The sequence below is a fragment of the Polyodon spathula genome, chromosome 4 (assembly GCF_017654505.1).
Source record: "Polyodon spathula isolate WHYD16114869_AA chromosome 4, ASM1765450v1, whole genome shotgun sequence".
NCBI classification, from domain to species: domain Eukaryota; kingdom Metazoa; phylum Chordata; class Actinopteri; order Acipenseriformes; family Polyodontidae; genus Polyodon; species Polyodon spathula.
In genome coordinates, this window is record NC_054537.1 from 30,279,260 (window position 1) to 30,306,858 (window position 27,599).

Below are 27,599 nucleotides of genomic sequence, written 5' to 3' on the forward strand. Positions count from 1 at the left end.
ACCAAATTAACTACAACATTACCCTAACACATTGCCATACATTCTAAAGCATAATAGTAACTTTTGTTAACAGAAAATCTCCATGTAACTCCCATGTTTTAACAGAACATTCAATAGGAACAGATTTAAGCTCAAATTTATTTTGTGCTCAATTCGGTCGAGACAAAAACTATTTGTTCTTCCAGGGAGGGAAATGTGCAGCTACTGTGAAATTTAAACTGATCCACTAATGGTACAACTTTTACAAATGCAGTAGAGTGCCTAACTCCTAGCTGCAAAATTGTCAAAGTAATTGGGATGCAAATTGGCTACCATGGTAATAAAATTAAAGCTAAATATCAGTCATACTTCCAAATACAAATCCTTTTCTCAACCGTTAATTCAAAATTGTTTTATTAAAACACTCTTTTGTGTTTCTCAATAGTTTGCTAAAGCTTTGATTTCCACAGATATTTCTGGTGTGGTCACCAATTTAATCAACTTTCTACCGTTTAATGCCTTAACTTGGACTAAAAAACAAAATGTGGAGACAAGGTATTTGACTGAGCCAGGTCACTTCTTGTGTGTTTAGAGATGCTTGTTTCTGAGGTTTACTTTACCGGCCCATTTAAACTTCCCCTTTTTACAATATATGGAGAATATATCACAAAAGGAAAACATTATATAGAAACTCCATTATAATCATTAACAAATACTGTATTTTTTTCAGTTAATTACGTTAAAACAGAATATATGTTATAAATTTTTAACAATGACATTCAAACATAGCTGTGTAAACTGATCATTGAAAGTTTGTAATATATATAGAAATATATATATATATATATATATATATATATATATATATATATATATATATATATATAAATGTAGGGGTGTCCATAAATGTCAGAATTGTTTGGTTTTTTTTTTAAATAAGAATAAACAATTCCAGCATTTGACTATTGGATGTCAACTATGCCAGGCAAACAATCCCATTCAAATATACTACAGTTATTAGAATCAGAATTAAGTGGTACAAGTATAACACTACTGTATAGTGCATTTTCAAACAGTATATACACAAGCTGTCTCTGCAATGGTGGCTGGTTTGTATGCAATGTAACTGGACCTTTGACAACAATGCTAGCAATCCCTACTGGTCCTGCTCTGTCAAAGATCTGGCTTAAGAATCGGCATAAACCACATCCTGTTTGACTATCAATAGTAAAAACAAAACCTTGGTTACTAAAACAGATGACGAATGTTGTTCTGCTGTACAAAATGTCCAGCTTTAAGATTTAAGCCGTAAATATGAATGAACTGATGGATTTCCCTCTGCCTACATACTGTACTTAAGAAAGCATGAAAAGGTTGCAGTTATGAATGCTGCCCCGAGAGGGGACATGAGAAAAATATATATATACCTTGGCTTCCACATACCCATGACTCGTGTGCATGGCTTACAGTAAGAAAACTCAGTGGCCACGAGATAAATATTTTTTCTCTCATGTCCTCTCCTGGGCTCTGTAGTTATGATTGTGAGCAAGCAGGGTTCTCTATAGATGCTGCACCATACCAGCATGGCTCTTTCAAATTGTGAGCCCATACAAATGCTGTAAGACAAGCTCTTGAGGACAGGCAAAGATCATGAAAACCAAAAAACACAAGGGGCTGGCATTAGTGGCTTGTTCCCATAGTTAAACTGCTTAAGCTGAAAAATGTTTCCACCAGTAGAACTAGTTAGTTGGTGCACTACTGTGCCTACCCAGATTCTGGACACTGGATACTCCTGCTTGCCATTCACAACCAGACCAGTTTAGTGCACTGCAAGTCTCCATGTGCCGGCCCTTTCAAAAGGTGTCCATTTTACAAGTTAATTGTTAGAGCAGGATCAGCCGCTCGTCCCAGACAGGCAACATCACACATGGATGTCTGAGGGCCTGCTGCCAGTCCACTTCCTGTGACCCTGACCCCTCAGGAAGCGGCTTCCTCATCGGAGACCTCGTCATGTGGAAGGGCCCGTAAATTGCTCGCCCGGATATTGATGATGTCAGGGCAGGAAGAAATCAGATTGGCTATTCCTGAGAGGGTAACACCAGTGTTGTCCAGGTTCACCTGATTCAGTCTCATTGGACGGAGGTACTTCAGACCTGAAAAACATTACAAAGAAACAGACAGATACCGAACAACTGTCTATTCATTCCAGGGATCCTAGTTTTTTAAATCTGCGCTATTCCACAATTAAAATAAAAGGCTAAAATTGAGTGTGTCTTCGTCGTCGTCCCCGTCACATAATGCAAAACACAAACAAAATGTTAAGGAAGTTACAAGCTCACCCATGCCATAAATCAATAATATAAAACAAAACTTACCTTTTTACTTTAAACATTACAAATATTTCTGTGTAGCAATAATAAAAAACGAAAAAATTTGTCTGTCAACCGGATAGTTATTGCCAAACTAACTGACCCGATTTTTATCGTTCTCGGCATCTTTAAACAGCTTGTTCAGTAGTAACAACGCACTGGATACTGAAGTAAACTGCAGCCACATTTCAACATGAATGTCACAATGCGCCTTGTTCAACTTCGACCTCCACACGTAAATATAAATCTAAATTGTCAGTGTTGATGATTATATATGATAAAGTGTATTGATTACCAAAGAGACAAAAAAAAAAAAAAAAGTCTTGCATGTTTTTTGCCCCACCCCAAGTGCAAATCAAAGAATTCTCAGACAACATAGAAAAAATCTATGTTTTCCATGTTATTCCCACACTTCTCCTCAATCCCCGTAACTCACCTTTGTCAGTGATACGGGTGCGGCTCAAGTTGATCTTCAGCAGCTGTTTACAGTGGACCAGCCCCAGCCGAACCACATTATCTCCCACCTGCGTACTGGCCAGCCCCAGCACCTAACAAGGACAGTCAGTCGGTCTCATACAAACATAAGAAATGTTGAGAATGAGAACAATTGGAGGTAAGACTGCCACTGCATAGCAGTTTGGGCAGCCAATTTTCTTCACCCCTCTGTGTTTACATTTTGTTTTTCATGCATGCATCCACTAGATGGCTATGTAGATGGAAAAAGCTCAAATTTGCAATCAGCCCCTCCACAGCCAGTTAGTAGTACTGCAGTTGACAGAGACAGGCAGGCAGTACCTGGAGGTGTGGCAGGCAGGTGACGCAGCGGGCCACCCCTTTGCTGGTGACAGTGGTCCGGTCCAGGCACAGCTCCACCAGCTCCTGGAGACTCTGCAGGGATACCAGGCCTTCATCCGTCACCAGAGTGTTACTGAGTGACAGCTTCTTCAACCTGACCAGCACACACACAGACACATTTTTATTTACGTTTATATGCATATATTACAGTATTAAAACAAACCTTTAATTAATAAAAGCATACATGTTTTCCGAGATTAAGAAATATATTTAACGTTTGTGCTGAAAAAGTTGGGATTGTTTTTTTGTTTTTTTTAGGGAACACTAGGGGACATTTATGGGTCATGCAAGGGCTCACTGTCTGACCTGCTCATGCCAGCGAGGTGACAGACGCCCTGGTTGGTGACCTGTGTGTAGTCTGTCAGATCCAGCTCTGTGAGTAGCACCAGCTGTGACAGGAACTCCAGACCGCTGTCCGTCACAGACTGTCGCCCGGGGAGGGTCAGGTGATTCAGCCGTAAACCTGACAGGAAAGGAAGAGACACACTTCAGAGAACACAATCACATTGTTCTTGTGTTCCCAAGGAATCCCTGCTGGTGGCAGCAAGTTTAAAATACATTGAAAACAATTGTTTGCTTAAATATTCTGCATTTGGATCTGCAGCCATTATTTAAAAATTCCTTCACCCCAGATTTCTCACCCGAGATGATCTGGAGAACTTTGTTGCCGTTGGCGACAGGGATCCCTGCTAGGCTGAGCGAGGACAGTGCAGGATGGGCCGCCAGGTGCTGCAGTGAGTTCTCAGACACGCAGGTGCTGTCGAGGTGCAGCGTGTGCAGACACCTCAGCTCCTTCAGGGTAGACACATCACAAATCTGCAGGGCAGAAAGTCACAGTGAACCCTTTGCATTGTGCTCCCAGCTTAGATTTCACAGATCTAACAATGTTCCAGCAAACAAAGGAGGGCCATTACAGCACATTATACTCAGGCTCTGAAACTACTTGGGCAAATTGCTTGTGGCATTTCGACTCCACATGATTTCTATTTCCCGTCTTACACAGGAAACTATATTTCTTTGGACAGTATTACATTATTTTTTTTTTAATTTTACTGTTTGGTTTGCAGGTACTGGAATTGTGGTTTGAGGGGCCCATGCATTTTTTTTTTCCTGAATACAAAGTATCACTAGTTAACATTGTCTGTCATCTCGAACAGACCTACCCTGTCACTATCACTGCCCAGCTCCTGAATGCTATTTGTTTCATTGCGCTATTGCAGTGCAGTCCATGGGGTTACCTTGGTCTGTTTGATACTGAGCAGTTTGAGTTGAGGAACACTGGAGGGCAGCATGGCCAGGGTCTTCTCAGTAATGCCTGTCTGATTCAAACTGAGTTGAATGAGTGACGAGGGGGCAGATTCCAGGAATATCACCATCCCCGCGTCGCTTACTTTGGTCTGGTCCAGCGACAAGAAGGAGAGACTTTTTAGACCTGAAAAAAAAAAATGAAGACATCCATGATCAGTAGGAGCAATTGCAGTGTACAAAGCCAAAGTCTAACATGAGAACAGCACTCCACTACTTCTGGTTCACAAGACTGTGCTTAATTTAAATTCTTCAGCCAATAATAGCTCAAGTCATACTTTGTCATTTTCAAAACAATAAATGAGAGAACAGCAATTAGTTCAAAATTGCGTGAAAGGGGACAAAAGTCATTACCATAATCTTGGTCCTGTTATAATATTAACCCTTTGCGGTCTGACATTACAATTTTTCCTTTCCGGTCCGATGTCGGACCCCGTCCAACATCATCAAAAAGACGTTAACCACAGGTCTCTAGACGTTTTTTCTCCGGAAAAAGCAGCAAAAACCTTTCAATGGCCGAGTGAGACCAATAGGAGCCGAGAGAAGCCGAAGCAGATCTGAACAATACAGAGACCCTGCACCACAGAACTAACACAGACATAAAAAAACAAGATAGCTGCTTCCGCATCCAGCGCTCAAACAATATCACAGACATTTGCAGAGCTTTTTGAGTTGTTACAGTAATAAAATAACTTGGACCGCATTATTGAGGAGTTTGGTGATAAAACGAGTGATCAGGAGAGGATTTATCAGCAGGGTTGGAGATGCAGTACTGAGTGTCCTGTTGATACGCAGTGCCTTTTAAACCTGTTTTACTGTGAAGAAAAATACTTTTAAACAGCACGTGTAAAATAAATAGCTTGTTTGAAAATAAACTGGGCCTGATGTGCCTGACAGGTGCTGAATAAATGGACCTCTAAGGGTTAATACTACTACTAATACTAATAATAATAATAATAATAATAATAATAATAATAATAATAAATAAAAAAAAATAATACTTTGTTGTTTTTATCATAAATTATCCCAAGGCACTGCACAATAAACCCATAAAAAAAATAATGATGAAGATACCCATAGCACTGACAGATGTGTGTGTGTAGTTTCTGAAGAGCTCTGACTGAATGGCCTCCTGTTTCACTCTTTTTTAACCCTGTGTTGGTCATTAGAGAGCGATTCCCTATGGAGGTGTTGCAACTTCAGCCTCACCTTTGATGTACTGCAGGCAGTTATCAGTGAGCTTAGAGCAGGCTGCCAGGTTGAGGTGCTGCAGTTTCTGGAGGCTGGCCAAGACCGTCAGACCTGAATCTGTAAAGAGAGGGCACAGTGACAGGAGTGGTAAAAGCACTGTGGGACACAACATTGTAGCAGATATACAAGATGTGGTGGTACCTGTTATTAGTGAGGAGGAGACAAGGCTGAGATGTTTCAGGGTCTGGAAGGCACGCAGTTGTCTGAGCAGCTCGTTGGTGGTGTACGGGTAGCAGTTAAGGACAAACTTCTGGACTTGGCAACCGAAAAAGAGTTCGAGGGTGCGTGGGCGGAGCAGCCTCTCCCTCGCCATGTGGGCCAGCATGTGCTCAGCCAGCTCAGGGGTGAGGCAGGCCAGGCTGCTGGTGTACTGCATACTGGGGGCTACACGGGCAATATTGGAAAGAGAATAAAGAGAACGTCTGCAAATGGCTGTAATTATTTGAGCAACATCTGAACACGGTATGTTATTATTTATTTATTTATTCTTTTTCTATTGCATTAACTCAAATGCCAGTTCAACGACAGGCAGAGTAAAACTTGTGGGTTATCAAACGGTCCTTTTGTTATATTGGCATGAATAAGTCTGCAATACATTGACATACTCAAAACACATACCAAGGCTAAAGTAACAAAAAAAGACAGGAAGATTGGCATGGTGATCTCAACCTGGCCCTCAAGATATACCTGCATTAAGCATTTCTTGGTTGTAGCCACTGCATTCTGCCAATTGATTTACAAATTACTTTAATTTAATTGCTGCTAAGCAATGTATTCAATATTATTTTTCTGAATAAATAATATGTATCAAATGTATAATAATGCTTTTTTTTTTATATAAAAGCCACAGATTTTTTTTTTTTTTTCGCTGATCAGATTTTTTTCCAGTAGAGTGGATGCAACAGTAAAGCAGTGTTACTGGTCATGAGGGCGGCAGTGGCGCGGGTGGACATGCAGCAGAGTGAAGGCACGCTGGGTGTTCTAAAGGGTCTCTTCGGTGGGGAGGGCTGGCCTGAGCTGCTCTGGGGGTCTTCCTGCAGTTCCGCCCGCTGGAGGCGCTCCACAGCCGCCTGAGCTGCCGCCACTGGCAGCTCCCGCCCCTGCCCTGCACCCCCCTCCGCACCTTCCCTATAAGAGGATACAAGCAGCCTGCTGTTAGTGCCTATACATCATGAGCACTGCCACCAAGATACAACTGAGCTGTTACTGTTGAAGGTAAAGCAGTTAAACGAAAACACGGTTTGGCTTTAATGACAAAGAGACAAGCTGAAGCATCTGTCTACCTGATTTAGTTTCTTATGTTTTTGTACTGAGTGATTCAACTTTTAGAAAAAACAAAACATACTTGAAGTTTCTGCTAGTTGTGATTGTAAAAAGATGTAACAGGTTCTTGGTCTAACAAAATAGCTCCTTGGATGGTTTGGATACACAAACAGTCTTTGCTAACTCAACATGACATGTACTTGCACCAATTCCAGCAGTCGATACTTTCTAAAATGGGAACAGGGGAATAGATGACTTGTCTGACAATCAGCGACGGCACCCCAGGTTTAATGTTCAAAAAGTAGGTATCACATGGGTTTAATGTCTGATTCCTTGTTTCTAACCATGACAAAAGTACCTGATCGAGGCCCTCTGTACTGCACACTGGATCAAGATTTTGTCACCAAAGCTGGCCTCATGATACGAGTATTTTATTTCCTATTACCACAATTACCGCAGCTCCCCCACCCCAGAGACTAACTGAAGCACACCTCAGTCGGTTTCCTTGGTCTGGCCAGTGGTACTGAGGTACAAACACTGCACCCTGTCTGTTCCCTGGAATGAACGGCAGCTGTGGCAAACCTGCGGAAAATAGACACAAATGAAACACACAAAAATTGTACTACATTTTATTTTTGTTTAACCAGGTAAGAAACTAGCTTTCTTACAACAGCTTACAGTGGTTGGCTTGTCATGGTGCCAGCTTGACACTATAAATCCCAAAGCCCTGACAAGAGTAAAAAAAACTGTAGAGGTTAATTATACAGTTATTTATTTATTTTTTACCGGGCATGAATAGTTCTTCGTCTCCACTGTCTTCCTCCGAGTGCTCCTCTTCATCTTCAGAGCTTGAGCTCTCCTCCACATCCCCCGGGACCAACTTCTGACCTTTTCCTGTGCGGACAGAAAAGGAAATGGAAATTCCAAAACATCACTGAAGAGAGGTCTCTAGTTTTAGCCTTTTATATTTATTCAGTAACCAAAACATGTGCATATCAAACAATATTGAAACAAAGGATTCCTTTAGTTGTACAGTACTTCTAGTGGTAGAGGTCTTCATGCTTACCCCAGCGGTGAGACTGCATCGAAAGTGGCTGCCAGCCACTGTGTATTCCAGCATTCACTATGGCCGCCTCCAGAAGGGGGGATGGGAGCGTAGGGGGCTGGGGTGGTGAGGGTGGCGGCTCCTCTGCCTCCCGATTTATCCCCCCTTCTTGCTCGCTTCCTGCCCCCATGCCCCTCAGAAACTCCCCTGGCCCCCAACTGTGGCTCATGGCAGGGGGACGGGGGAGTCTGGGGCGATCTTCAGGCTTGTCTGGGCTACTCGCTTCAGGGGTCTCTGCGGGTGTCTCTGCAGGTTCCAGGGGGGTGTTCTGGATGCACAGGGCAGCGTTGGGGGTCAGGCCTAGGGCCCGCAGAGAGCAGGCCAGCTCGGCCTCTCCGAATCTCTTCCTTGGGAAGCCCTGGACCAGGGAGAAGCTGGACAGTGACGGGTAGCGCTCAGAGATGTGCTGCATCACACTCCGCAGCGAGGCCTCAGCTGGGAAGCGCTCCCGCATTGACTCTCCTGACGGCAGGCGGAGCTATGGAGGGGAAGAAAGTAACAGAACTATGAAAATTCTTCATACACCAAGATTCTAGATTGGCAACCTATGAAGCTACTTGTTTTAGGTTACATTTTTAAGCATCCCCTTTAATAAGACCCTCTACATTACAAATGCCAAACAATCTGGGGTTCTTTACTGTGTGTGTGAAATGTCTAAAACCAAACCCCATTGTAGTTTTAACCAGCCTCACTGTGTGCAGCTAGGCAGCACAGGGCCCTGTATCACAACATGCCCTATGAGACTCACCATGAGGATGCAGTGGTTGTCCATGGAAGTCTGGACCTTGCCCCCTAACCTCTGCCCCTGCTGAGCAGATGTATCAGAATGCCCGCTGGGCTGAGATTTCTCCTGCAAGCTCCTACGATCATCTGCGATTCTCTTTAGGACAAGCTCGTGCTCCTGGAGGAAACAAGAGAACACCGCAATCCAGAACACGGCTATGCAACCCAGTAAAATGTACAGCTCTTTGTTTTAGAAGGAGCTCTAGAACAGAAGGTTAATTTACCTCAACACTAGTCTGCTGCTTCCTGGTACCTGCAGCAAGGTCACTGAAGTGAGTTTGTACTATAGCACAGACAGTGGGAGGTGCTATAAACCTTCCTCAGGTTTTCTTATTTGAAATAACTGAGTATCTCTAATTAAAGTTAAAAATAAATAACTAAAAAGCAAATAAGAGCCAGAATATTTCCAACAAACAAATTAACACTAGAACGACCAAGGCGGTCATTTTGACCGCTTTTGGAACTGAAATTTTAATTGTGGTGCGTGTGTTTTAAGATACGGAGCCGAGCTTTCCTGACTTTTCCTAAATACACATACTAATTACCCTCCCAAGAAAGAACCACGTAGCTGCAAAAATTAACAAGATAAAGCACTGTCATACCTATTCCGACCAGGAGCGGTCAAATTGACCGATACATATAAAACATATTAACACAATGGAGTGTTGTGGAATTATTTGTATTTATCAGTTGGGACTTGCAGCCATGTATTGAAGTTTGATTATATCAGTCTGCATTCCTCAAGTGAGCATTCTGTTGACATTTCTATTGTTTCAATGAGCCTCCCGATAGCCCATCAATCACCCTTGACAGCTCATGGTGCCAGGCTGTCTGTCTGTCTACACTCTGGTTACTAGAAGTCACTCATTTTTCTAAGAAATTCACTGTTACCCCAGTAGACATTGAAAATGCATCGCTGAAAACGCAGGACAGCAAAGCAGTGTTTGGAATTACTGCAAATTTTACCAAACAATGATTCTGATGCAGCAGAGACGGACAATGACGAATCTGGCTCTGAAGTAGACTGGGTTTGCAAAGACGAATCTTCCAGCAGCAGTGACACCGAGAGCGCAGGAGATCCCGTGGGAGAAGAAGCAATCCTGTGGCAGCCCTTTCATTGCACTAGTATATGCCTGTGGAGCATTTGGTGCAGAAGCCTGGGTTACTGTTGATAGCTGTGCCAAATCCGCAAAGACAGTCTGTGGTAAGTGCACTGCCTATTTTGAAAAGTGCTGGATCTGTGTGATTTGTGACAGCACACAGACTTTGTAAACAACTGTAAATGAAGCCCATTCTGTTTTTTTTGTTTTTTTTTTTTAATTCATGTCATTTTGATTATAGCATGTCTGCAGATAAACTCATAGCTTCGGCTGTGCATATGCACTTTGTTATGTAAGCAATATAAACCCATCTATTTTACATTCTTTAATTATTTACATTGTTTCAGTTGTACAGTTTTGTATGTGCATGATACTTGTATATACATACACATTCGTTGTCAAATATTTGTTTATTTCATTTATTACTGTTTTTTGAGGTTGTGCTTTATGTAATGTCTGTATATAAATACATTTCTGTTCAAATGTCTGTTTTATTTACAATGTTTCGGTTGTGTCGATGTTTTATATGAATAAAACTTATGTTCAATTGTTTGTCCTTTCATTATAATATTCATGTTGTTTTAATATGCTGGTCAAATTGACCACTCATGGTTGTTTTAGGTATGCCTATAAAATGCAGTCGTTCTAGTGTTATGGGATTATTTATAAATGTTACTACAGTAATTCTAAGAGGTAATAAGAACATGGATGCTTATCACTCCTTTAATTCCAATCACTGACCATCAAACTCAGAAACACAGCTTTCTTGGCTAATAAAAACCATGTGGATAAAAGGCATATTTAAATCAGAACTCTGCAGTGAAAAGCCCTAGCACACCAACCTGTGTTTAATTTATTGCAATTATGAAAGAAAGCATGTATCAATAGCTTCTCATTTCTACCAGGCATACCTTCTTTTTCATCCTCTTCTCAGCCTGCACCTCCTGGGCCACTTGGTCCCTCAGCTGGTCTTCAAAGCCTTTCTTATCCTGCTTGATCCTGGATCCCAGTGGTGGAGGCTCAGAGGAGGAAGAAGAGGGCTGATCAGTGCCTGGGAACCACAGAGCGAGGGGTTACATATAACTGCCTCTCTGAGACTACCTGCATCTTTGCCAATCACAACTGCATAGCACTCTTGGCTAGCCAACAACTGAATGACTAAATATCTTATTAGAAAGATTCTACAGCATAGGCATTGTCCAGAACAAAGAAAAGTCTGAGTTTTCTTCATTATGTAAAACCTCCTGCTAATCATTAAGCTGCCATGAATGGAGGGGGGAAAAGTGCTTATAAAACAAAGCAGCTTAGCTTCACAGTAACATTCATGCAATAAAAACATAAATCAAATACAATTTGGAATCCTCCTTGGACTGCATGGCTGTGTTTTAATTAACAATGGAGTCGCTTGCAGCAACAAGTAGCCATTATTGATTCCTCCATGTTCTCTATAATTTACTTTGACGCAAGACCAAAGTGCAAAGGATTCTGGGGTTACAACATATTTTATTCTGGCATATTGTAAATACAACAGTGCAGTGAAACCAGTCTAAATTCCAATTAAGACAATGGTTTGGCGAATCAAAGCTGGGGAGTAGAAGAACAAACTATGCAATTAATAATGCAGAATTTGCCATGTTTAGGCATCTAAAGTCACATTACCTCAATATGGCAACCACTTCAGGTCTGAGGTCAAAATAAAGAGTAACGCGGTTACTCAGCGAGGTTCCAAACATTATAGCGTTATATGATCCCACGTGCTGCTACAACTGTTTAAATAAAACACTAGTAACATATCTTTTCATTGTTAACATCCTGACAAATTTTTACACTTAAAACTTTAAAGTCTGTTTTAAAGCTCTTTTCAAAATGGCTGCTCTAGTGCACTGGGGTTTGAGATAAGTCCTCTAAATCAGTGGTCCCCCTACTTCCTGTCTGTAGTAGTTTACACCCAACACCCCACAGCCCACACAAGTACATTTATCCAGTAAAAAAAAATAAAAAATCCAACATACCACTCTCACTAAATCCACTGGACTGGATGCTTGAGACAGTTACTCGGAGATCCCCTTCTACCTGAAGGCGAGATCATTGTTTGCTTTTGATGCAAACTAGGGCATACTGGAAACTACCCAGTGACTGACAGTGAGAACTCACTCAGTGGGGTCGAAGCAGATACTGTCTTCAGTGACCGGTCACTTGACAAGTCTAAGAGGGCTTCATCTGTCCTATTTAAATCAAGAGTCAAATCTTCAAAATATGTTTTAAAAGTGGATCTTGAGGCCTGTGAGATGAGTAATTATTGGCTTCACTGTTTCAAGTTCAAACTCGTTATCCTCAAGAAACTCTGACAACCCTGGGAGATATTTCCACATTACCCTCTTCCAGTCGTTCCTTCCAGCGCTTATGCTTCTTCCAGAAGTCATCAATTTAGTCGTTCAATAACAGAATATTGCCGTTGGGACTTTGGAGTGAAACACTCAGCACATTCAGTTCCTCAAAAACATCTGCTAAATACGCTAGGTTTGAAAGCCTCTTTGAATCGTGCAGGTGTTCTGCATAAGGCGATCCAGTGTCAAGAAGGAACAAGGGCACTTCATCTTTCAACTCAAAGAAACGCATCAGGATTTTTCCTCGAGATACCCACTGGACTCTGGTATGCAAATGCAGCTTATATTCTGATCTCATTGCCCTACACAAGATTGAAAACAATCTTGAATTCAGGGGGCGAGACTTAAAGTTCACTCTTTTTATTACAGTTTGCAGGTCGCAATTAAGTTCCGGTTCTAGCTTGCCTATATATAACACAATGTGTGAAAACAACATGCGGTGCAACTTTCAGAACTTTTGCTTTCAGTCTAATGTTTTTTATCATCATATCACCGGCCCCATCTGTAAATACACCAACACAGCACGACCACTGCAGCCCTTCGTGCACAAGTTGTCAAGATTGCAAAATATTTATTTGTCCTGTTGCCTTTCCTTGAAGTGAATTGCAAAATAATAAATCTTCTTGCACCTTCCCATCATGGCAGTATCTCACAGCTGAGCTGAGCTGAATTGGATTAGATATGTCTGTAGACTCAGAGTTGCAAGGCGTATTTGGGGCTCTGTTTAACCCGATTGATCAGCTGAACCTTTATGTCTTTGGCAATATCATTAACGTGACAATAGAATGGCTTGAAGTGGAACAGCACATTTTTCCCCATGCATAATGGGGCACATGGCTGAAAATACTCTGCTGGCTTATCGCCGTGTTTGGTGTGCAGATGCCGCTTCAGTTTTACCGGTTTCACGCTATCTTGTGCAAGCATTTCTAAACAGAAAACACACTGTGGGCACTGCTGATTTTCAATCACTGAATAGGTGAAAGCAATATTGTATGCACTCCTCTTGATATTTCCTCCGCTTAACTTTATGTTGTGTTGCAGCCTTTTCTTTGTGCTTCATTGTTTGTGCGGCTCGTGTCTCAATATCTCCAACCAACACTTCAGTTGAATCAGTTTCACTGGCTTGTCTGGCTCTCACTTCTGTTGTGTTTTTTCTTCAGCACAAACCAACCGACGCTAACTATATGCAATCCATGTGTTAAGCTGATTTGCATGCAAAACGCAGTGGACTTATACACAATCTCTGACTTTGTACAATGCTATGCATAATTAAAAGACCAGTGCAATGCGCAGCGCCATCTACGAGGCGCTGATATGTCTGGAGGCATTATGTTATACAGTGCTGTATATGGATAAAGATGTGTGCGGTAAAGTTTTTCCTGAACCTTTTCAGGCACCCAGTTTGAGAACCATTGCTCTAAATCAGTGTGGGCAATACTCCTTACGCTATCAGTGCACAGACAGGAAGTAGTGGGACGCACTCTAAAAAGTCTGAGAACCACCGATTTAGACTGATCTCAAACCCAGTGCACTACAGCAGCCATTCTGAAAAGAGCTTTGAAACAGACTTTAAAGTTTTAAGTGTAAAAAGTTGTCAGGATGTTAACAATGAAAAGAAAAATTACAGGTACGTTATTTAAACACTTGTAGCAACACATGAGGACGTGCAACGCTATATTTTTTGGAACCCTGTAAGTCATGGTGATCATCTTTGAATTGCAGCCATGGCTGGGGATTCACATTACTGACATACTTGTTTACCTTGGTTTTCTGTGTTCGATGCTCCCTCCCTGGCCGTGCCTGCCTGTTGGGACATGCTTGCACTGCTATGTATTTCTTGTTTTTTCGGAGGGTTAAATGCTGAGATTGCTGTCCCGAGTGGCTGGAAGGGCTGCGTCCCAAGTTTGCATCTTTGATCTCTGCCCTGTAGCAACCTGGAAGACGAGGATAAAAAAAAAAAAAAAGTAAGGCTATATACACATGACATCAAACAGAAACTTTTTCTATCACAAAACATTTGGTATTTTCTGTGAAACTCTAAATGTGATGATGCCTGTCACAGATAGCTCCGTGGTGACGTCAGATCAGGAAGTAAATACACAACACACAGGACGGCGAGGTCAGTGAAATGCGCTGCTTGAGCATTTTTTTTATAAATGAATGAACAAAATAAAAGGTTTTAACAAAACACAAACACTTTCATAAACAAAATGGCGCGGTGGCCAAAACAAAATAGACAAACAAACGATGGACAAACCCAAAACAATTGCTACTCGTGCTGGTCCTCAACCTAAAACATAAAAATACGCACAGGGGCGGGGCACCCCGTCACGGGGCGAAATTGTAATCTGAAACTGAATTACTGGGCTACATAGAAATCTCTGAAGAACATTACTCAATTTTAGCAGGTAAAATAAAAAATAAACTTATTTAATTCCAGCCACACAATGCATTTATCTGGACCATGCTTGCAACCCTGTATAATATAAATTTAAATTGTAAAATTCCACTTGTCCCTGAAGCCCAAACAGTTGCCTGAATGCCTCTGTGTTTGAAGGGCTGGATAACACTGTTAAGATGAACTGACATCTCTAAATGTGCAATCTCAAGGAGGTACAGTAGTGTGCAAGTTTATTAGAACTCCCCATTACTTCTGTTTTTATCTGTTGTGCATATGAAATCAAACCACTGTAACTGAAAAATTTTCGAAATTGGGCCCATTGTTTTATTGTCTAATTTAATTGTTGACTTTAATAGACCACACATGCAATTCACCTAAAATGGTAAGAGAAAAGGAACATAAGCCACAAATGATAAAATGCGTGAAACTTTTTAGAAGTTGTTTAAGATGTCTTTTGTTTCTAAATGATCGATTACTGACCGAAAATTGTAACACACCAAAGTTTTCATGCAAGGATGTAATGACAGATTTTGGTGTTATAATACATTTGCACACTACTGTATTATCCATGTGTTACCTACAGTAGCAATGCATTTTGCTGGGCATTTATTAATAAATGGTTCATCCACTGTTTCAAATACACCTAATCAAATTATTAAATGAAAGTATTGGGTTGATTAGATCGACCAATGCCCTGCCACAATATTTCACAGGCTGGTGATTTTTAATAGCATTTTACATGGGTAACCCTGGATAACCTTAAATATAATTGGCTGACGCAAGCCAGGGGGGTTCCCCGGCACTGTTCATTCCAATCTAGGAGCAGTGCAACCCAACAAGGTCCCTTGGTTCAATTAAACTCTTAAAGACTGCATTGGAACAAGGCTCTGAATGCTTTACTTGAATAAATAAGGTTAAGGTTGGAATAACATTCTGAACGGGAAGTGTCACTGATTTAACTACTGCACTGTACTGGACTGTCAAGAATCACTCGGAGTTAGCTGCTCACCACTCGGCTGCCGCGGGAACGCTGAAGTGACCGGCCTTCACAGCAGCCTGTATCTGAGTCTCTGTGAAGCCCATCTCATACAGTGTGTTGAAGAAACCCCCGATTGTCTGAAACACACATATACAGTTAGTTAGCCATCTTTCATATTACATAAAAGCTTTTCTTACTGAGGTTTTAAAATCCATGTCCTACCCCTCACGAAATTTAGTAGCAACATTATTTGAAGTTACCTTTATTATTAAGAGGTTGAACTCTTAATCTTCTTGAAGAGTCTCTGAAATCAGACTACACACCTGCCCATTAAATTAACTTCAACAGATGTTAACAAGAGTGAAACGCAACAGCTGGTAAACCTGGTAAATGTTAATAGCAAACCAAAAACATCACATGGAAAAAAAAGAATCCCCCTTTTAATTATATTTCCTGAGCTAGGACAGAGCTTATCTTTCATTAAGCTTCTGTGGGTGCAGTGGTAAAAGAAGCATGTTTAAGTGCAAGACGTGCACTGTGTCCTTGTAGCTAGAACTACCTTTGCGGAATGTAAACAAACTAGAAATCACGGCACTTCTGAAGAAATACGAGCGCACAGAGGTCTAAAGTATGGAATGTTGTAATGCTTTGAGATAAAATGCATCCTCTCTCGCGTTTGGTTGAAATAATGCATCTCAATTTTGTATAATTTAATCGTGCAAATAAGACGCAAACGCAGAAGTAACGGCAGAGCGCAAACTGGCAACCACGCACACCACAAACATGTGCATTAATCACTATGCAGGCTCTTCTAGAGCTGCAGTAAAGTTATCTAAAACAAACTGGGAGTTACTGCATGAAGTACCAAACTCCCTCCACAACCTGGTGCACACTTATTAGGTTTCAGGGTAATTTAATGAGTTGGCTCACAACAAATATGTTACTCTAAAATGAAGTGATTTTTGGGCGCTCCTTAAAACTAAAACCCATAATCATATATGCTTGAAAACAATTCTGGGACACTGTAGCTTTAAGTACCAGCCAGGTAATGAGTTGTTAAGTGAGTAATGAGTCAGATGGGATGACTGACTCAGGCATTTTTCCCTATTGTCATAATGTTTTTCTGTTTAACATCTACAGAATGGGTACCTGCAGAACTGAATCAACCATGCTGTGAATCAAAGGCAGAGGAAGTACTCCTATTCCAGTCATGTTTTACAAACACAACGCATTTTCAGTTTGTGTTTATTATTTGTCATTTCTGACATTAGATGCATTCTGAGCCATTTTAGACTACTTTCAGAAGCAAATTTGAACTTTCTATTCAGCTTGTATCACAAAACCGAACAAACCACAAATGTGAACAAATTCAGTCCGCTCAGTTAGAAGTCCAGTCAGCGCATGCCTATTTCCAGCCCACATTTAAATACCAATTCTATTAATGTGTCATTTTGAAATTCTGTTTTTGAATCAGATACTCCATATTTTTTTGTGAACAGTACTCATAATGATGTTCTTATTATTTCTTTATGATTCACTGGCAGCCACTTTCTTTTTTTCTAACAGGCTCTACAAAGCATGACCAGTCTTCGGTGCTTAGCAACAGAAGGTTAAGACTAGCCTTACATAAGACCTTCAAGGCTTTGCTTTGTGCCACAGTCTTATAACAAGGTCTTAACTTAGACCAATTTAACTCTAGTCTCAGACTTCAGTCAAGAGCTTTTTAGTGCAACAGACCCCAGAATAAAATGTTTTAGTCACTTTCATTTTATTTTCATCACAAACAGGGTTTTTTTTTTTTTTTTTGGGGGGGGGGGGGGGGGTTGTCATCTCGATGTTTCCAGCTTAAGCATTTGGCTACTAATCCTACTAACACTTTCTTTCCGTTCCCTCCACACAAGAACGTCTTGCTGCAAACGATGCAACAACATGCTCCAGCTTCCTCAGTCTTTCTACACTAACTTCGGAACTGTCTGCCCAGTCTTTTCATCAGATGTCGTAAATGGCAGCTCGTCCGTTTAATAAACCGGCCGCATTTTGATAGATGGAACTCACTGATCTAAAAATAGTTCTATTTTTACATCAGTGATGCAGCTTCGAACGTACGAGGATTCGCTCCACGTTGGCACTTTGCATATACTATGAGTCGGACACCGTACGCCCCCCTTCCCCCCCCCCGATTTTTTGAGCACTTCTACACGAACCATAGGAATGGACTTAGGAGAGGCCATTCTGACAGAATTCCATCTACAGGCTGAAAACTTTCACCCATGCAATATTATATATAACACACACACACACACACACAATGCCTACATAAAGTCTACACCCCTTTGAACTTTTCTCACATTTTGCTGTGTCAGTGCCTCAGCGTTTCATGCATTTAGACGAGGATTTTTATTCCACTTATCTACACAGCATACTCCACACTGTTAAGGGGAAAAAAAGTTTTTATTGAATAAAAAATTATATGTTAAAAATACAAAACTAAAAGATCATAACTGGATAAGTCTCCACCCCCCTGAGTTAATACTTGGTGGAAGCACCTTTGGCAGCAATTACAGCTGCGGGTCTGTTGGGATAGGTCTCTACCAACTCTGCACACCTAGATTTGGCAATATTTGACCATTCTTCTTTACTAAACTGTTCAAGCTATGTCAAGTTCCTTGGGGAGAGTTGATGGACAGCAATCTTCAAGTCATGCCACAAATTTTCAATTGGATTTAGATCGGGGCTCCGACTGGGCCACTCAAGGACACTTACCTTTTTGTTCCTTAGCCACTCGAGTGAAGCTATGCCTGTGTGCTTTGGGTCGTTGTCATGCTGAAAGGTGAACTTCCATCCCAGTTTCTGCTTTCTTGCAGAGGCCAGCAGGTTTTCCCCTCAAGGACTTCTCTGTACTTTGCTCCATTCATTTTCCCTTCTATTCTGACAAGTGCCCCAGTCTCTGTCATTGAGAAACATCCCCATAACATGGTGCAGCCACCACCATGCTCCACAGTAGGGATGGCGTGCTGTGAGTTTTTGCATACTTCAAACAGGATTCAAGGTGGGTTTTTTTGAGTATTGGCTTCCTTCTTGCCACCCTATCATACAGGCCAGATTTGTGGAGTGCTTGGGATATTGGTGTCACATGCACACTTTGACGTTTTGGCCATAAAAGCCTATAGCTCTTGCAAAGTTGCCATTGGCCTCTTGGCAGGCTCTCTGATCAGTCAACTTCTTGCTCGGTCATCCAGTTTGGAGGGACGGCATGATCTAGGCAGGGTCTTGGTGGTGCCATACACCTTCCACTTCTTAATAATCATCTTGACCGTGCTCCAAGGGATATTCAAAATGCCTTTGGCATTTGTTTATACCCATCCCCTGATCTGTGCCTTTCAACAACTTTGTCCCAGATTTCTTTTGAAAGCACCTTGGTGCTCATGGTTGAGTCTTTGCTTTGAAATGCACTACACCGCAAGGGGAACCTAAAGGAACTGCTGAATTTATGCTGAAATAATGTGAATCACTATAATTTAACACAGGTGGAGGCCACTTAAGTTGTTGTGCGATTTTAAAGGTGATTGGTTACACCTGTGCTAATTTAGGATTGCTATTACAAGGGGGGAGGACACTTATCCAACTATTTCAGTTTTATTTTTTTAATTAATTTTCTACAAATTTCTAGAATATTTTTTCCACTTGGAAGTTGTGGGGTAGGATGTGTAGATAAATGAAAAAAATATATATTTGAATGCATTTTAATTCCAGGCTACAAGGCAACAAAAGGTGAACATTTTGAACGGGGGGTGTAGACTTTCTATAGGCACAGTATCTGTGTGTGTGTGTGTGTATAATTCTCTCATATTACCAAATTACAAATGGTACACTGAAATTTCGTTCTGTTTGATGTTTTATTTTTAAACACTGAAACTCAATCAATTATTGTAAGGTGACACTGGTTTTATGTTGGGAAATATTTTTAAGAAAAATAAAAAAACTGAAATATCTTGCTTGCATAAGTATTCAACCCCTGTGCTGTGGAAGCTCCTAGTTTGCACCAATGAAAGAAATTGCCCAAACGAGGACACAGTTACCTTACCATTGGCCTCCACCTGTGAACCATTAAAGTTGCTGTCACATTTTCTGGATAAAAACCCCACTGTTGAAGGATCATTGGTAAGGCTGTGAAGAAAATGAAGACCAAAGCGCATTCTACAAAAGTTAGAGATAAAGTAATACAAACGCATAGATTAGGGAAAGGGTACAAAATAATATCCAAGTGTTTGGATATCCCAGTGAGCACAGTTGGATCAATAATCAGGAAGTGGAAGCTGCATCACACCACCCAGGCACTGCCAAGAAAAGGCCGTCCCTCAAAACTCAACGCTCAAACAAGAAGGAGACTTGTGAGAGAAGCCACAGAGAGGCCAACAATCACTTTGAAGGAGCTACAGAGTTCAGTGGCTAGGAGTGGAGTAATGGTGCACCAGTCAACCATATCAAGAGCTCTGCATAACACTGGCCTGTATGGGAGGGTGGCAAGAAAGAAGCCGTTACTCAAAAAGTACCATCTGAAAGCACTTCTGGAGTTTGCCAGAAAGCATGAGAGCGACCCAGCTGCGATGTGGGAAAAGGTTTTGTGGTCAGATGAGACCAAGATAGTGCTTTTTGGCCAAAACTCAAAGCTCTATGTGTGGCGCAAACCTAACACTGTCCATGCCTCAAGACACACCATCCCTACAGTGAAGTATGGTGGTGGCAGCATCATGCTGTGGGAGATGCTTCTCATCAGCAGGGAATGGGCATCTTGTTACAATTGAAGGAAGATGGATGGAGCAAAATACAGGAAAATACTGCAAGAGAATCTGCTTCAATCCGCTAAAAAACTGAAGCTTGGGAGGAAATTCACCTTTCAGCAGGACAATGATCCCAAGCACAAGGCCAAAGCAACATTGGAGTGGCTCAAGAACAAAAAGGTGAATGTCCTACAGTGGCCCAGTCAAAGTCCTGATCTTAATCCCATTGAGAATCTGTGGCACTATTTGAAAAATGCGGTCCACAAGCGTCGTCCAACCAACCTGAACAACCTGGAGCAAATCTGTCAAGAAGAATGGGCCAAAATCACTCCAACACTGTGTGCAAAGCTGGTACATACTTACAGCGAAAGGTGGCTCTACCAAATATTAATGTGTGGGGGTTGAATACTTATGCAAGCAAGATATTTCAGTTTTTTATTTTTCTTAAAAATATTTCCCAACATAAAACCAATGTCACCTTACAATAATTGATTCAGAGTTTCAGTGTTTAAAAATAAAATATCAAACAGAACAAAATTTCAATGTACCATTTGTAATTCAGTAATATGAGAGAATTGGTCAGGGGTCTGAATACTTTTGCAAGGCACTGTATATATATATATATACATATATATATATATATACATATATATATATATATATATATATATATAGTACTGTGCAAAAGTTTTAGGCAGGTGTGAAAAAATGCTGTAAAGTAAGAATGCTTTCAAAAATAGACATGTTAATAGTTTATATTTATCAATCAACAAAATGCAAAGTGAGTGAACAGAAGAAAAATCTACATCAAATCAATATTTGGTGTGACCACCCTTTGCCTTCAAAACAGCATCAATTCTTCTAGGCACACTTGCACACAGTTTTTGAAGGAACTCGGCAGGTAGGTTGGCCCAAACATCTTGGAGAACTAACCACAGTTCTTCTGTGGATTTAGGCAGCCTCAGTTGCTTCTCTCTCTTCATGTAATCCCAGACAGACTCGATGATGTTGAGATCAGGGCTCTGTGGGGGCCATACCATCACTTCCAGGACTCCTTGTTCTTCTTTACGCTGAAGATAGTTCTTAATGACTTTCGCTGTATGTTTGGGGTCGTTCTCTTGCTGCAGAATACATTTTGGGCCAATCAGATGCCTCCCCGGTGGTACTGCATGATGGATAAGTATCTGCCTGTACTTCTCAGCATTGAGGAGACCATTAATTCTGACCAAATCCCCAACTCCATTTGCAGAAATGCAGCCCCAAACTTGCAAGGAACCTCCACCATGCTTCACTGTTGCCTGCAGACACTCATTCGTGTACCGCTCTCCAGCCCTTCAGCGAACAAACTGCCTTCTGCTACAGCCAAATATTTCAAATTTTGACTCATCAGTCTAGAGCACCTGCTGCCATTTTTCTGCACCCCAGTTCCTGTGTTTTCAAGCATAGTTGAGTCGCTTGGCCTTGTTTCCACCTCGGAGGTATGGCTTTTTGGCCGCAAGTCTTCCATGAAGGCCACTTCTGCCCAGACTTCTCCAGACAGTAGATGGGTGTACCAGGGTCCCACTGTTTTCTGCCAATTCTGAGCTGATGGCACTGCTGGACATCTTCCGATTGCAAAGGGAAGTAAGCATGATGTGTCTTTCATCTGCTGCAGTAAGTTTCCTTGGCCGACCACTGCATCTACAGTCCTCAACGTTGCCCGTTTCTTTGTGCTTCTTCAAAAGAGCTTGGACAGCACAACTGGAAACCCCTGTCTGCCTTGAAATTTCTGCCTGGGAGAAACCTTGCTGATGCAGTATAACAACCTTGTGTCTTTCCATGGTGTATGACTTTTGACAGTAAACTGTCTTCAGCAACCTCATCTTGTTAGCTGAGTTTGGCTGTTCCTCACCCAGTTTTATTCCTCCTACACAGCTGTTTCTGTTTCAGTTAATGATTGTGTTTCAACCTACATATTGAATTGATGATCATTAGCACCTGTTTGGTATAACTGCTTAATCATACACCTGACTATACGCCTACAAAATCCCTGACTTTGTGCAAGTGTACCTAGAAGAACTGATGCTGTTTTGAAGGCAAAGGGTGGTCACACCAAATATTGATTTGATGTACATTTTTCTTCTGTTCACTCACTTTCATTTTGTTAATTGATAAATATAAACTATTAACACGTCCATTTTTTAAAGCATTCTTACTTTACAGCATTTTTTCACACCTGCCTAAAACTTTTGCACAGTACTATATATGTATGTATATATATATATATATATATATATATATATATATATATATATATATATATACACACACACACACACAAAACACCAAAAACCCATTTTATATCACCTTGTTTAATATCATACCTCGTTAGTATCACGATTTTTCAAAAACCTAGCCATGCTCCACAGGTTCTTTGAGAAATGACTTCTCTTAATATCATCTCACAAACCTGCTTATTATCACATTTTGTACAGCCTATCAAATGCAGGGCTTTATTAAGTAACCACAGGATATAATTAATTTCTAATGCAACTAACAACCAATAATCATCGGCTAGAAAACTGACATTTTGTGCAGCCTCTCCAATGCTGCATGGGCACAGTAACTGGCACCAACCTTCGCACTCAGTTTACTAACTTTCACAAGCTACCATACATGTCAACCTCAAATCGAGACTCCAGCCTCTCGAGGTAAATCTATCATTTTGAGACCATTTTTACAATGCACTAACATAAGCATATTTGTGTCTGTCTTGCAGCTGATTCTCTGGTTTCCCCCTGTAAAAATGCACGTCACATTAGTGCAGAGCTCGCTCAGGCACCAGCGATGCTGGTACAGGGTGGGCAAAGCAGGTACCTCGCCATTCTCCCGTGCTGCTCAGTGCTGCTCATGAACTTTACAGTTTTTAACTAGTCGTGTAACTGAATACAAAAATCAGTGAAGCACAATCTTCCTGCATTATTTAGAAGTATACATACTCCTGTAATCATAAATAAAAATCACAATACTCACACTTTGATGTTTTTTGTTTTATTTCTCTTTTAGAAAAGTCAATTTCAGAAATCATCTCAAGCGTTTTGAAACTGGTAAAAATGTAAATCGGCACATTAGTTGAAAATACACATTTAAGTGTATAGTAATTGAAGACGACATACCATGTGCATTTTTGTTTTTTTGCAAGTTTATTCATCATATGACTTCACTCCATGTCTGCTGAAACATGGCGGCTTCACCAATGAAGAAAAAAAAGCAGCAAGACAGAGCTAAAATAAATCGGATTATCTATGATTGTGCGATTGTATTCTTAAAGTTTTGCTGTAATTCATGTGATCATGTACGAGTCAATACCATTAAATATCATAATGCCAGTCGTAAACATGTAAAGAATAAGAAAGCAGAAAAGACAGCAACAATGACAAAGCACTGCATTCTGTGCTGAAAAACTAAGACCTAAGGTACTGCGCTCAAGGCAGAGCTTTCCTGAAGTAAGTAAGCTAAATGAATTGCGTATTCATTATTGTTTAGTTTATTTCTTTCCACGCCACCTGCCTTTAATGAAGCTATAATTAGCAATTTTAAACCATGGCCGTTTCTTAATTTAATTATATTTTCTGACAACGAAGTAATGACCTCAAAGCTATTTTTCTAGCTATACAATCCTTAAAGGAAATTGATCACTTTACTGTGTAAAGGATGTAGTCACTACACTACACACCGTTGGTTTCAGAAAAATCTTGCAAATAACACTGCAGAATTAGGAAAGAAACAATTGAGAGGATTAATTATGCATTTACATTAAAAGGGGCGCTATTTAAATTACAATCAGGTAATACAGAGCAGTGAACCTGTTTTAAAGCAGTGAGTCAGCCAACACTCCTTTATCAGTGTTTCATATTTTATCCTGGTTATTATTATAATGCCAGTAAAACACTAAACTTAATTTGTGGAGTACTGTACATAGGATTACTCGCACATGATATTACTGGAATGGTACTAAACTGTTTCATATTCTTCTTGTTATTGTAAATGACAGCAATAAACTAAACAGGTCTTTTCAAAACACTTATTTGTAGACTGAACTACTGTGTTAGTGGAAGACACTCACAACTGTGCTGGACATTTGGTTTTCTGAACTGTTGTAATATAATTCTTAGGTTTTCCTTATTTTAATACCAGCAATGAGCCAAGTGATCTCTACAAACATTATGACAGGTTTGACGTGTCTGCATGTGCTTTACTATTTAGTACAGCAACAAGGATTTTTCGGATTGAAAAAAAAAAAAAATTGTGGTAATATTTATTAAATGTACTTATTTTAAACTACCAACGTTATATTTATGTTCAAATGCCACATTTACTTATTAATTCATTGATATAAAGTGGGAACTAATGGAATTGGCATTTTTTGTAAAACGGAATTTGGTATTCCCAAGAATGGAACAATTAGTAGCCCTAGAGATGGTTACAGTTGAAGGCAGTGCAGATGCCATTGTTTTATGCAGTAGTATTAAGCAATTTTATTCAGGCCACCAGTTAAGCATGCAGTCTGTATCTATGACAACAACCGAAAGCGCTGCATAGGATCGGGATGATTCAAAATCAGAGGCAGAGGCACAATATATATCTTGTTTAAAGTAAATTGTAAAATTGTTTCAAAATTGTATAATACAACAAAAATATATTAAAAGGGTTAATGCGTGAGCAAAGGTTTCTCACTGATAATGTACCCTCTCGCACTCAAAACAGCAAGTTTCTAAATACTGTATCTAAAAAGCTTAGAGGGAAAGCGGCTGACATACAAAGGCACATTGGTCCATATTAGACCTCAATTTGGCGATTTGATTTTAAAAGTAGGCACATCTTGATCTTAGTGCACAGGTACAGTTACATGTCTCTAACAACTCTGCAAGACAACAGAGCATTTCAACTAAACACAAACAATGACAGTCTTCTGTTCTTGTCTGAGTCATCCTAAAGAGAACAGTGGTGCAGTTTGTAATCTACATTCAGTACAAATCTTGCAGCACTATTATAGACAGGAACCACCTTTGTCAGAACTGTATGGGATGTGCTCTGTGTAGTGAATCAGCAAAGTCTGTTAAAAGGTCATATCTTTTGGGTTGCCAATCGAAAATTGCCTTTCTGAGAATAACACTGCCTGTAGGTATATAAAACCAAACTCTGCATTTGCGTAACATACGTTCAAAATGGTACTCAAAATTTAGCACTGAATCAAGCCATAAACCAAGGTATTTATATCGTAGTACAGTTTAATGTCTAGTGTCATCATATTGATATAAGAGCAAGATTTTTCAGATGAGACATAAAAGCGAGGTCCTAATGTAAGTGACTTTGCAGCAGTAGTGTCTGCAAGTCGCTTTCGATAAAAACGTCATTGACAAATAATAAAAATGATTACTTCAAACATTGCGCAATTTAATTTTAGCTGTATTTATCACCAACGTGCAATTTACCAGTTCATTTTGTAAGGCACCGTGGTCTTTTTGAAGGTTATGTTGGATTTCACTCAAAGTCCACTGACAGAGGGCTATACCATCCACGTATAAATCAAATGTGATGTATATGACCATTACACATGTCATTTATATTGATGCAAAAAAAAAAAAAAAAAATGTACCAAAAATTTAACTTTGAGGAACCCACTTTTTGATCATTATCAGGTCAGATTTAATACTATCAATAGTCACCCTTCGAGTCCGAAAATCAAAGCCATTATTCTGCAGTTTGCTAATCATGATTTCATGATCAACAATATCAAAAGTTGTTTTTTTTGTTTGTTTGTTTTTTTTTAGACCAATAAGCAGCAGTAATAAAGTCCCTATGCCGTCCAGCGAAGTACACTGTTGTAATGGCAGTAACCATACATACGCATGAGTCGAAAACAATACTGCTGCGGTACCTACAGTTTATTTTCAGTTTCAGTTGCAATAGAATACATAAGTAACAAGTATATAGTTAATAATATATTATGAACAGTTAATAATTCAAATCAACGCAACATGGTAAAATGTACCTGAAACCGAACGCATATACTGATATTTTATAACAAAATTCCAATATTTATGCCGAGGTTAAAATAAGTATTCTCTTAACTACGACGTTCAACAAAAACAAAAAACGTTAAATTTAATGTAATATTTAATTATATATATATATATATATATATATTATATATATATATATATATATATAAGAAAAAATTTAAGAAATTAAAATAAAAAAAAAACGACATTTATGAGTTGAACTCATATTGGAAACACTTAACTTCAAAACAGAAACCGTTTAAATTCCGACGGTCCGGACGCCTACGATGTTTGTCGGGGACTGTGAAGTTTGTCTCAGGCCGCAACGAGTCCGAGGCAATGATCCCTACCCTATGTACAGACTAAACATGTCTGTCCCTTCAAACAAACCGCTGCTCAGATCCTTTACTAATGTCTGATTATTCTTACTTGCACCTACCAGAGAGGGATCCATGGCTGGAGGTTATAGTTGTGGCGACTGGCTGAGTGAAGCTTGTCGCTTTCGTATCCCCTGTTGCACCCCTTCGATTCGCTGTTCACTGCGTAAGCACTGCAGCAGTCAGCAGTTTGTTGTTTCAATACTTCCACTTTAAGGTAAAAAAAAAAAAAAAAAAAAACATTCGGAGTGGGAGGGGATAAAACCCGAAACATAACGCCTCAAAATAACGACAATCACAATAAAAGCACCGCCCTCTAACTTAAAGGTACAGTGTGTCAGTTTCAGTTACAGGGGACTTTACTAATTAACTTTAGCTGCAGGGCAAGAAAACAGTGCAAATTAGAAACCAAGTGCCCCAGTTGAACTAGGGTTACAGTAACATTCTAATATCTTGATATCTATACCAATTTTAAATGAGGGATGTGATATTCTTTCGCATTTGTTTCATGCAGGACATATAAATCTGGCAGACTGATATGCAGAACAGGGAAAGAAGCGCAGGACAAGGCGAAATAATGTGTCAGCTGTCAAAGTTTATATGAGAATGGCAGTGATTAA

General features: G+C 40.2%; 1 protein-coding gene across 1 annotated transcript; it reads right to left on the minus strand.

Moving 5' to 3' along the window:
• Positions 1-835: 835 nt before the first annotated feature.
• si:ch73-173p19.1 lies at positions 836-27,184 on the minus strand. Its single transcript, XM_041247602.1, has 17 exons — positions 27,042-27,184; positions 15,808-15,914; positions 14,159-14,331; positions 10,922-11,061; positions 8,876-9,028; positions 8,089-8,605; positions 7,809-7,916; positions 7,514-7,604; positions 6,679-6,887; positions 5,901-6,143; positions 5,718-5,816; positions 4,442-4,635; positions 3,845-4,019; positions 3,510-3,666; positions 3,144-3,297; positions 2,785-2,896; positions 836-2,132 (listed from the first exon to the last, which is right to left on the minus strand). Exons 1-17 carry the CDS (start codon positions 27,054-27,056, stop codon positions 1,957-1,959), a joined length of 2,823 nt encoding a protein of 940 aa, XP_041103536.1. The 5' UTR covers positions 27,057-27,184; the 3' UTR covers positions 836-1,956.
• Between the last annotated feature and the right edge of the window lie 415 nt (positions 27,185-27,599).

What these genes read in the sequence shown, in the direction of transcription:
- si:ch73-173p19.1 (XM_041247602.1), bottom strand. An exon ending in CGAAGAACTATTCATGCCCG is followed by an intron (nt 7,605 to 7,808) that starts GTAAAAAATAAA and finishes TATTTTCCGCAG; the next exon opens with GTTTGCCACAGCTGCCGTTC. An exon ending in TCAGTATCAAACAGACCAAG is followed by an intron (nt 4,020 to 4,441) that starts GTAACCCCATGG and finishes TCTGCCCTGCAG; the next exon opens with ATTTGTGATGTGTCTACCCT.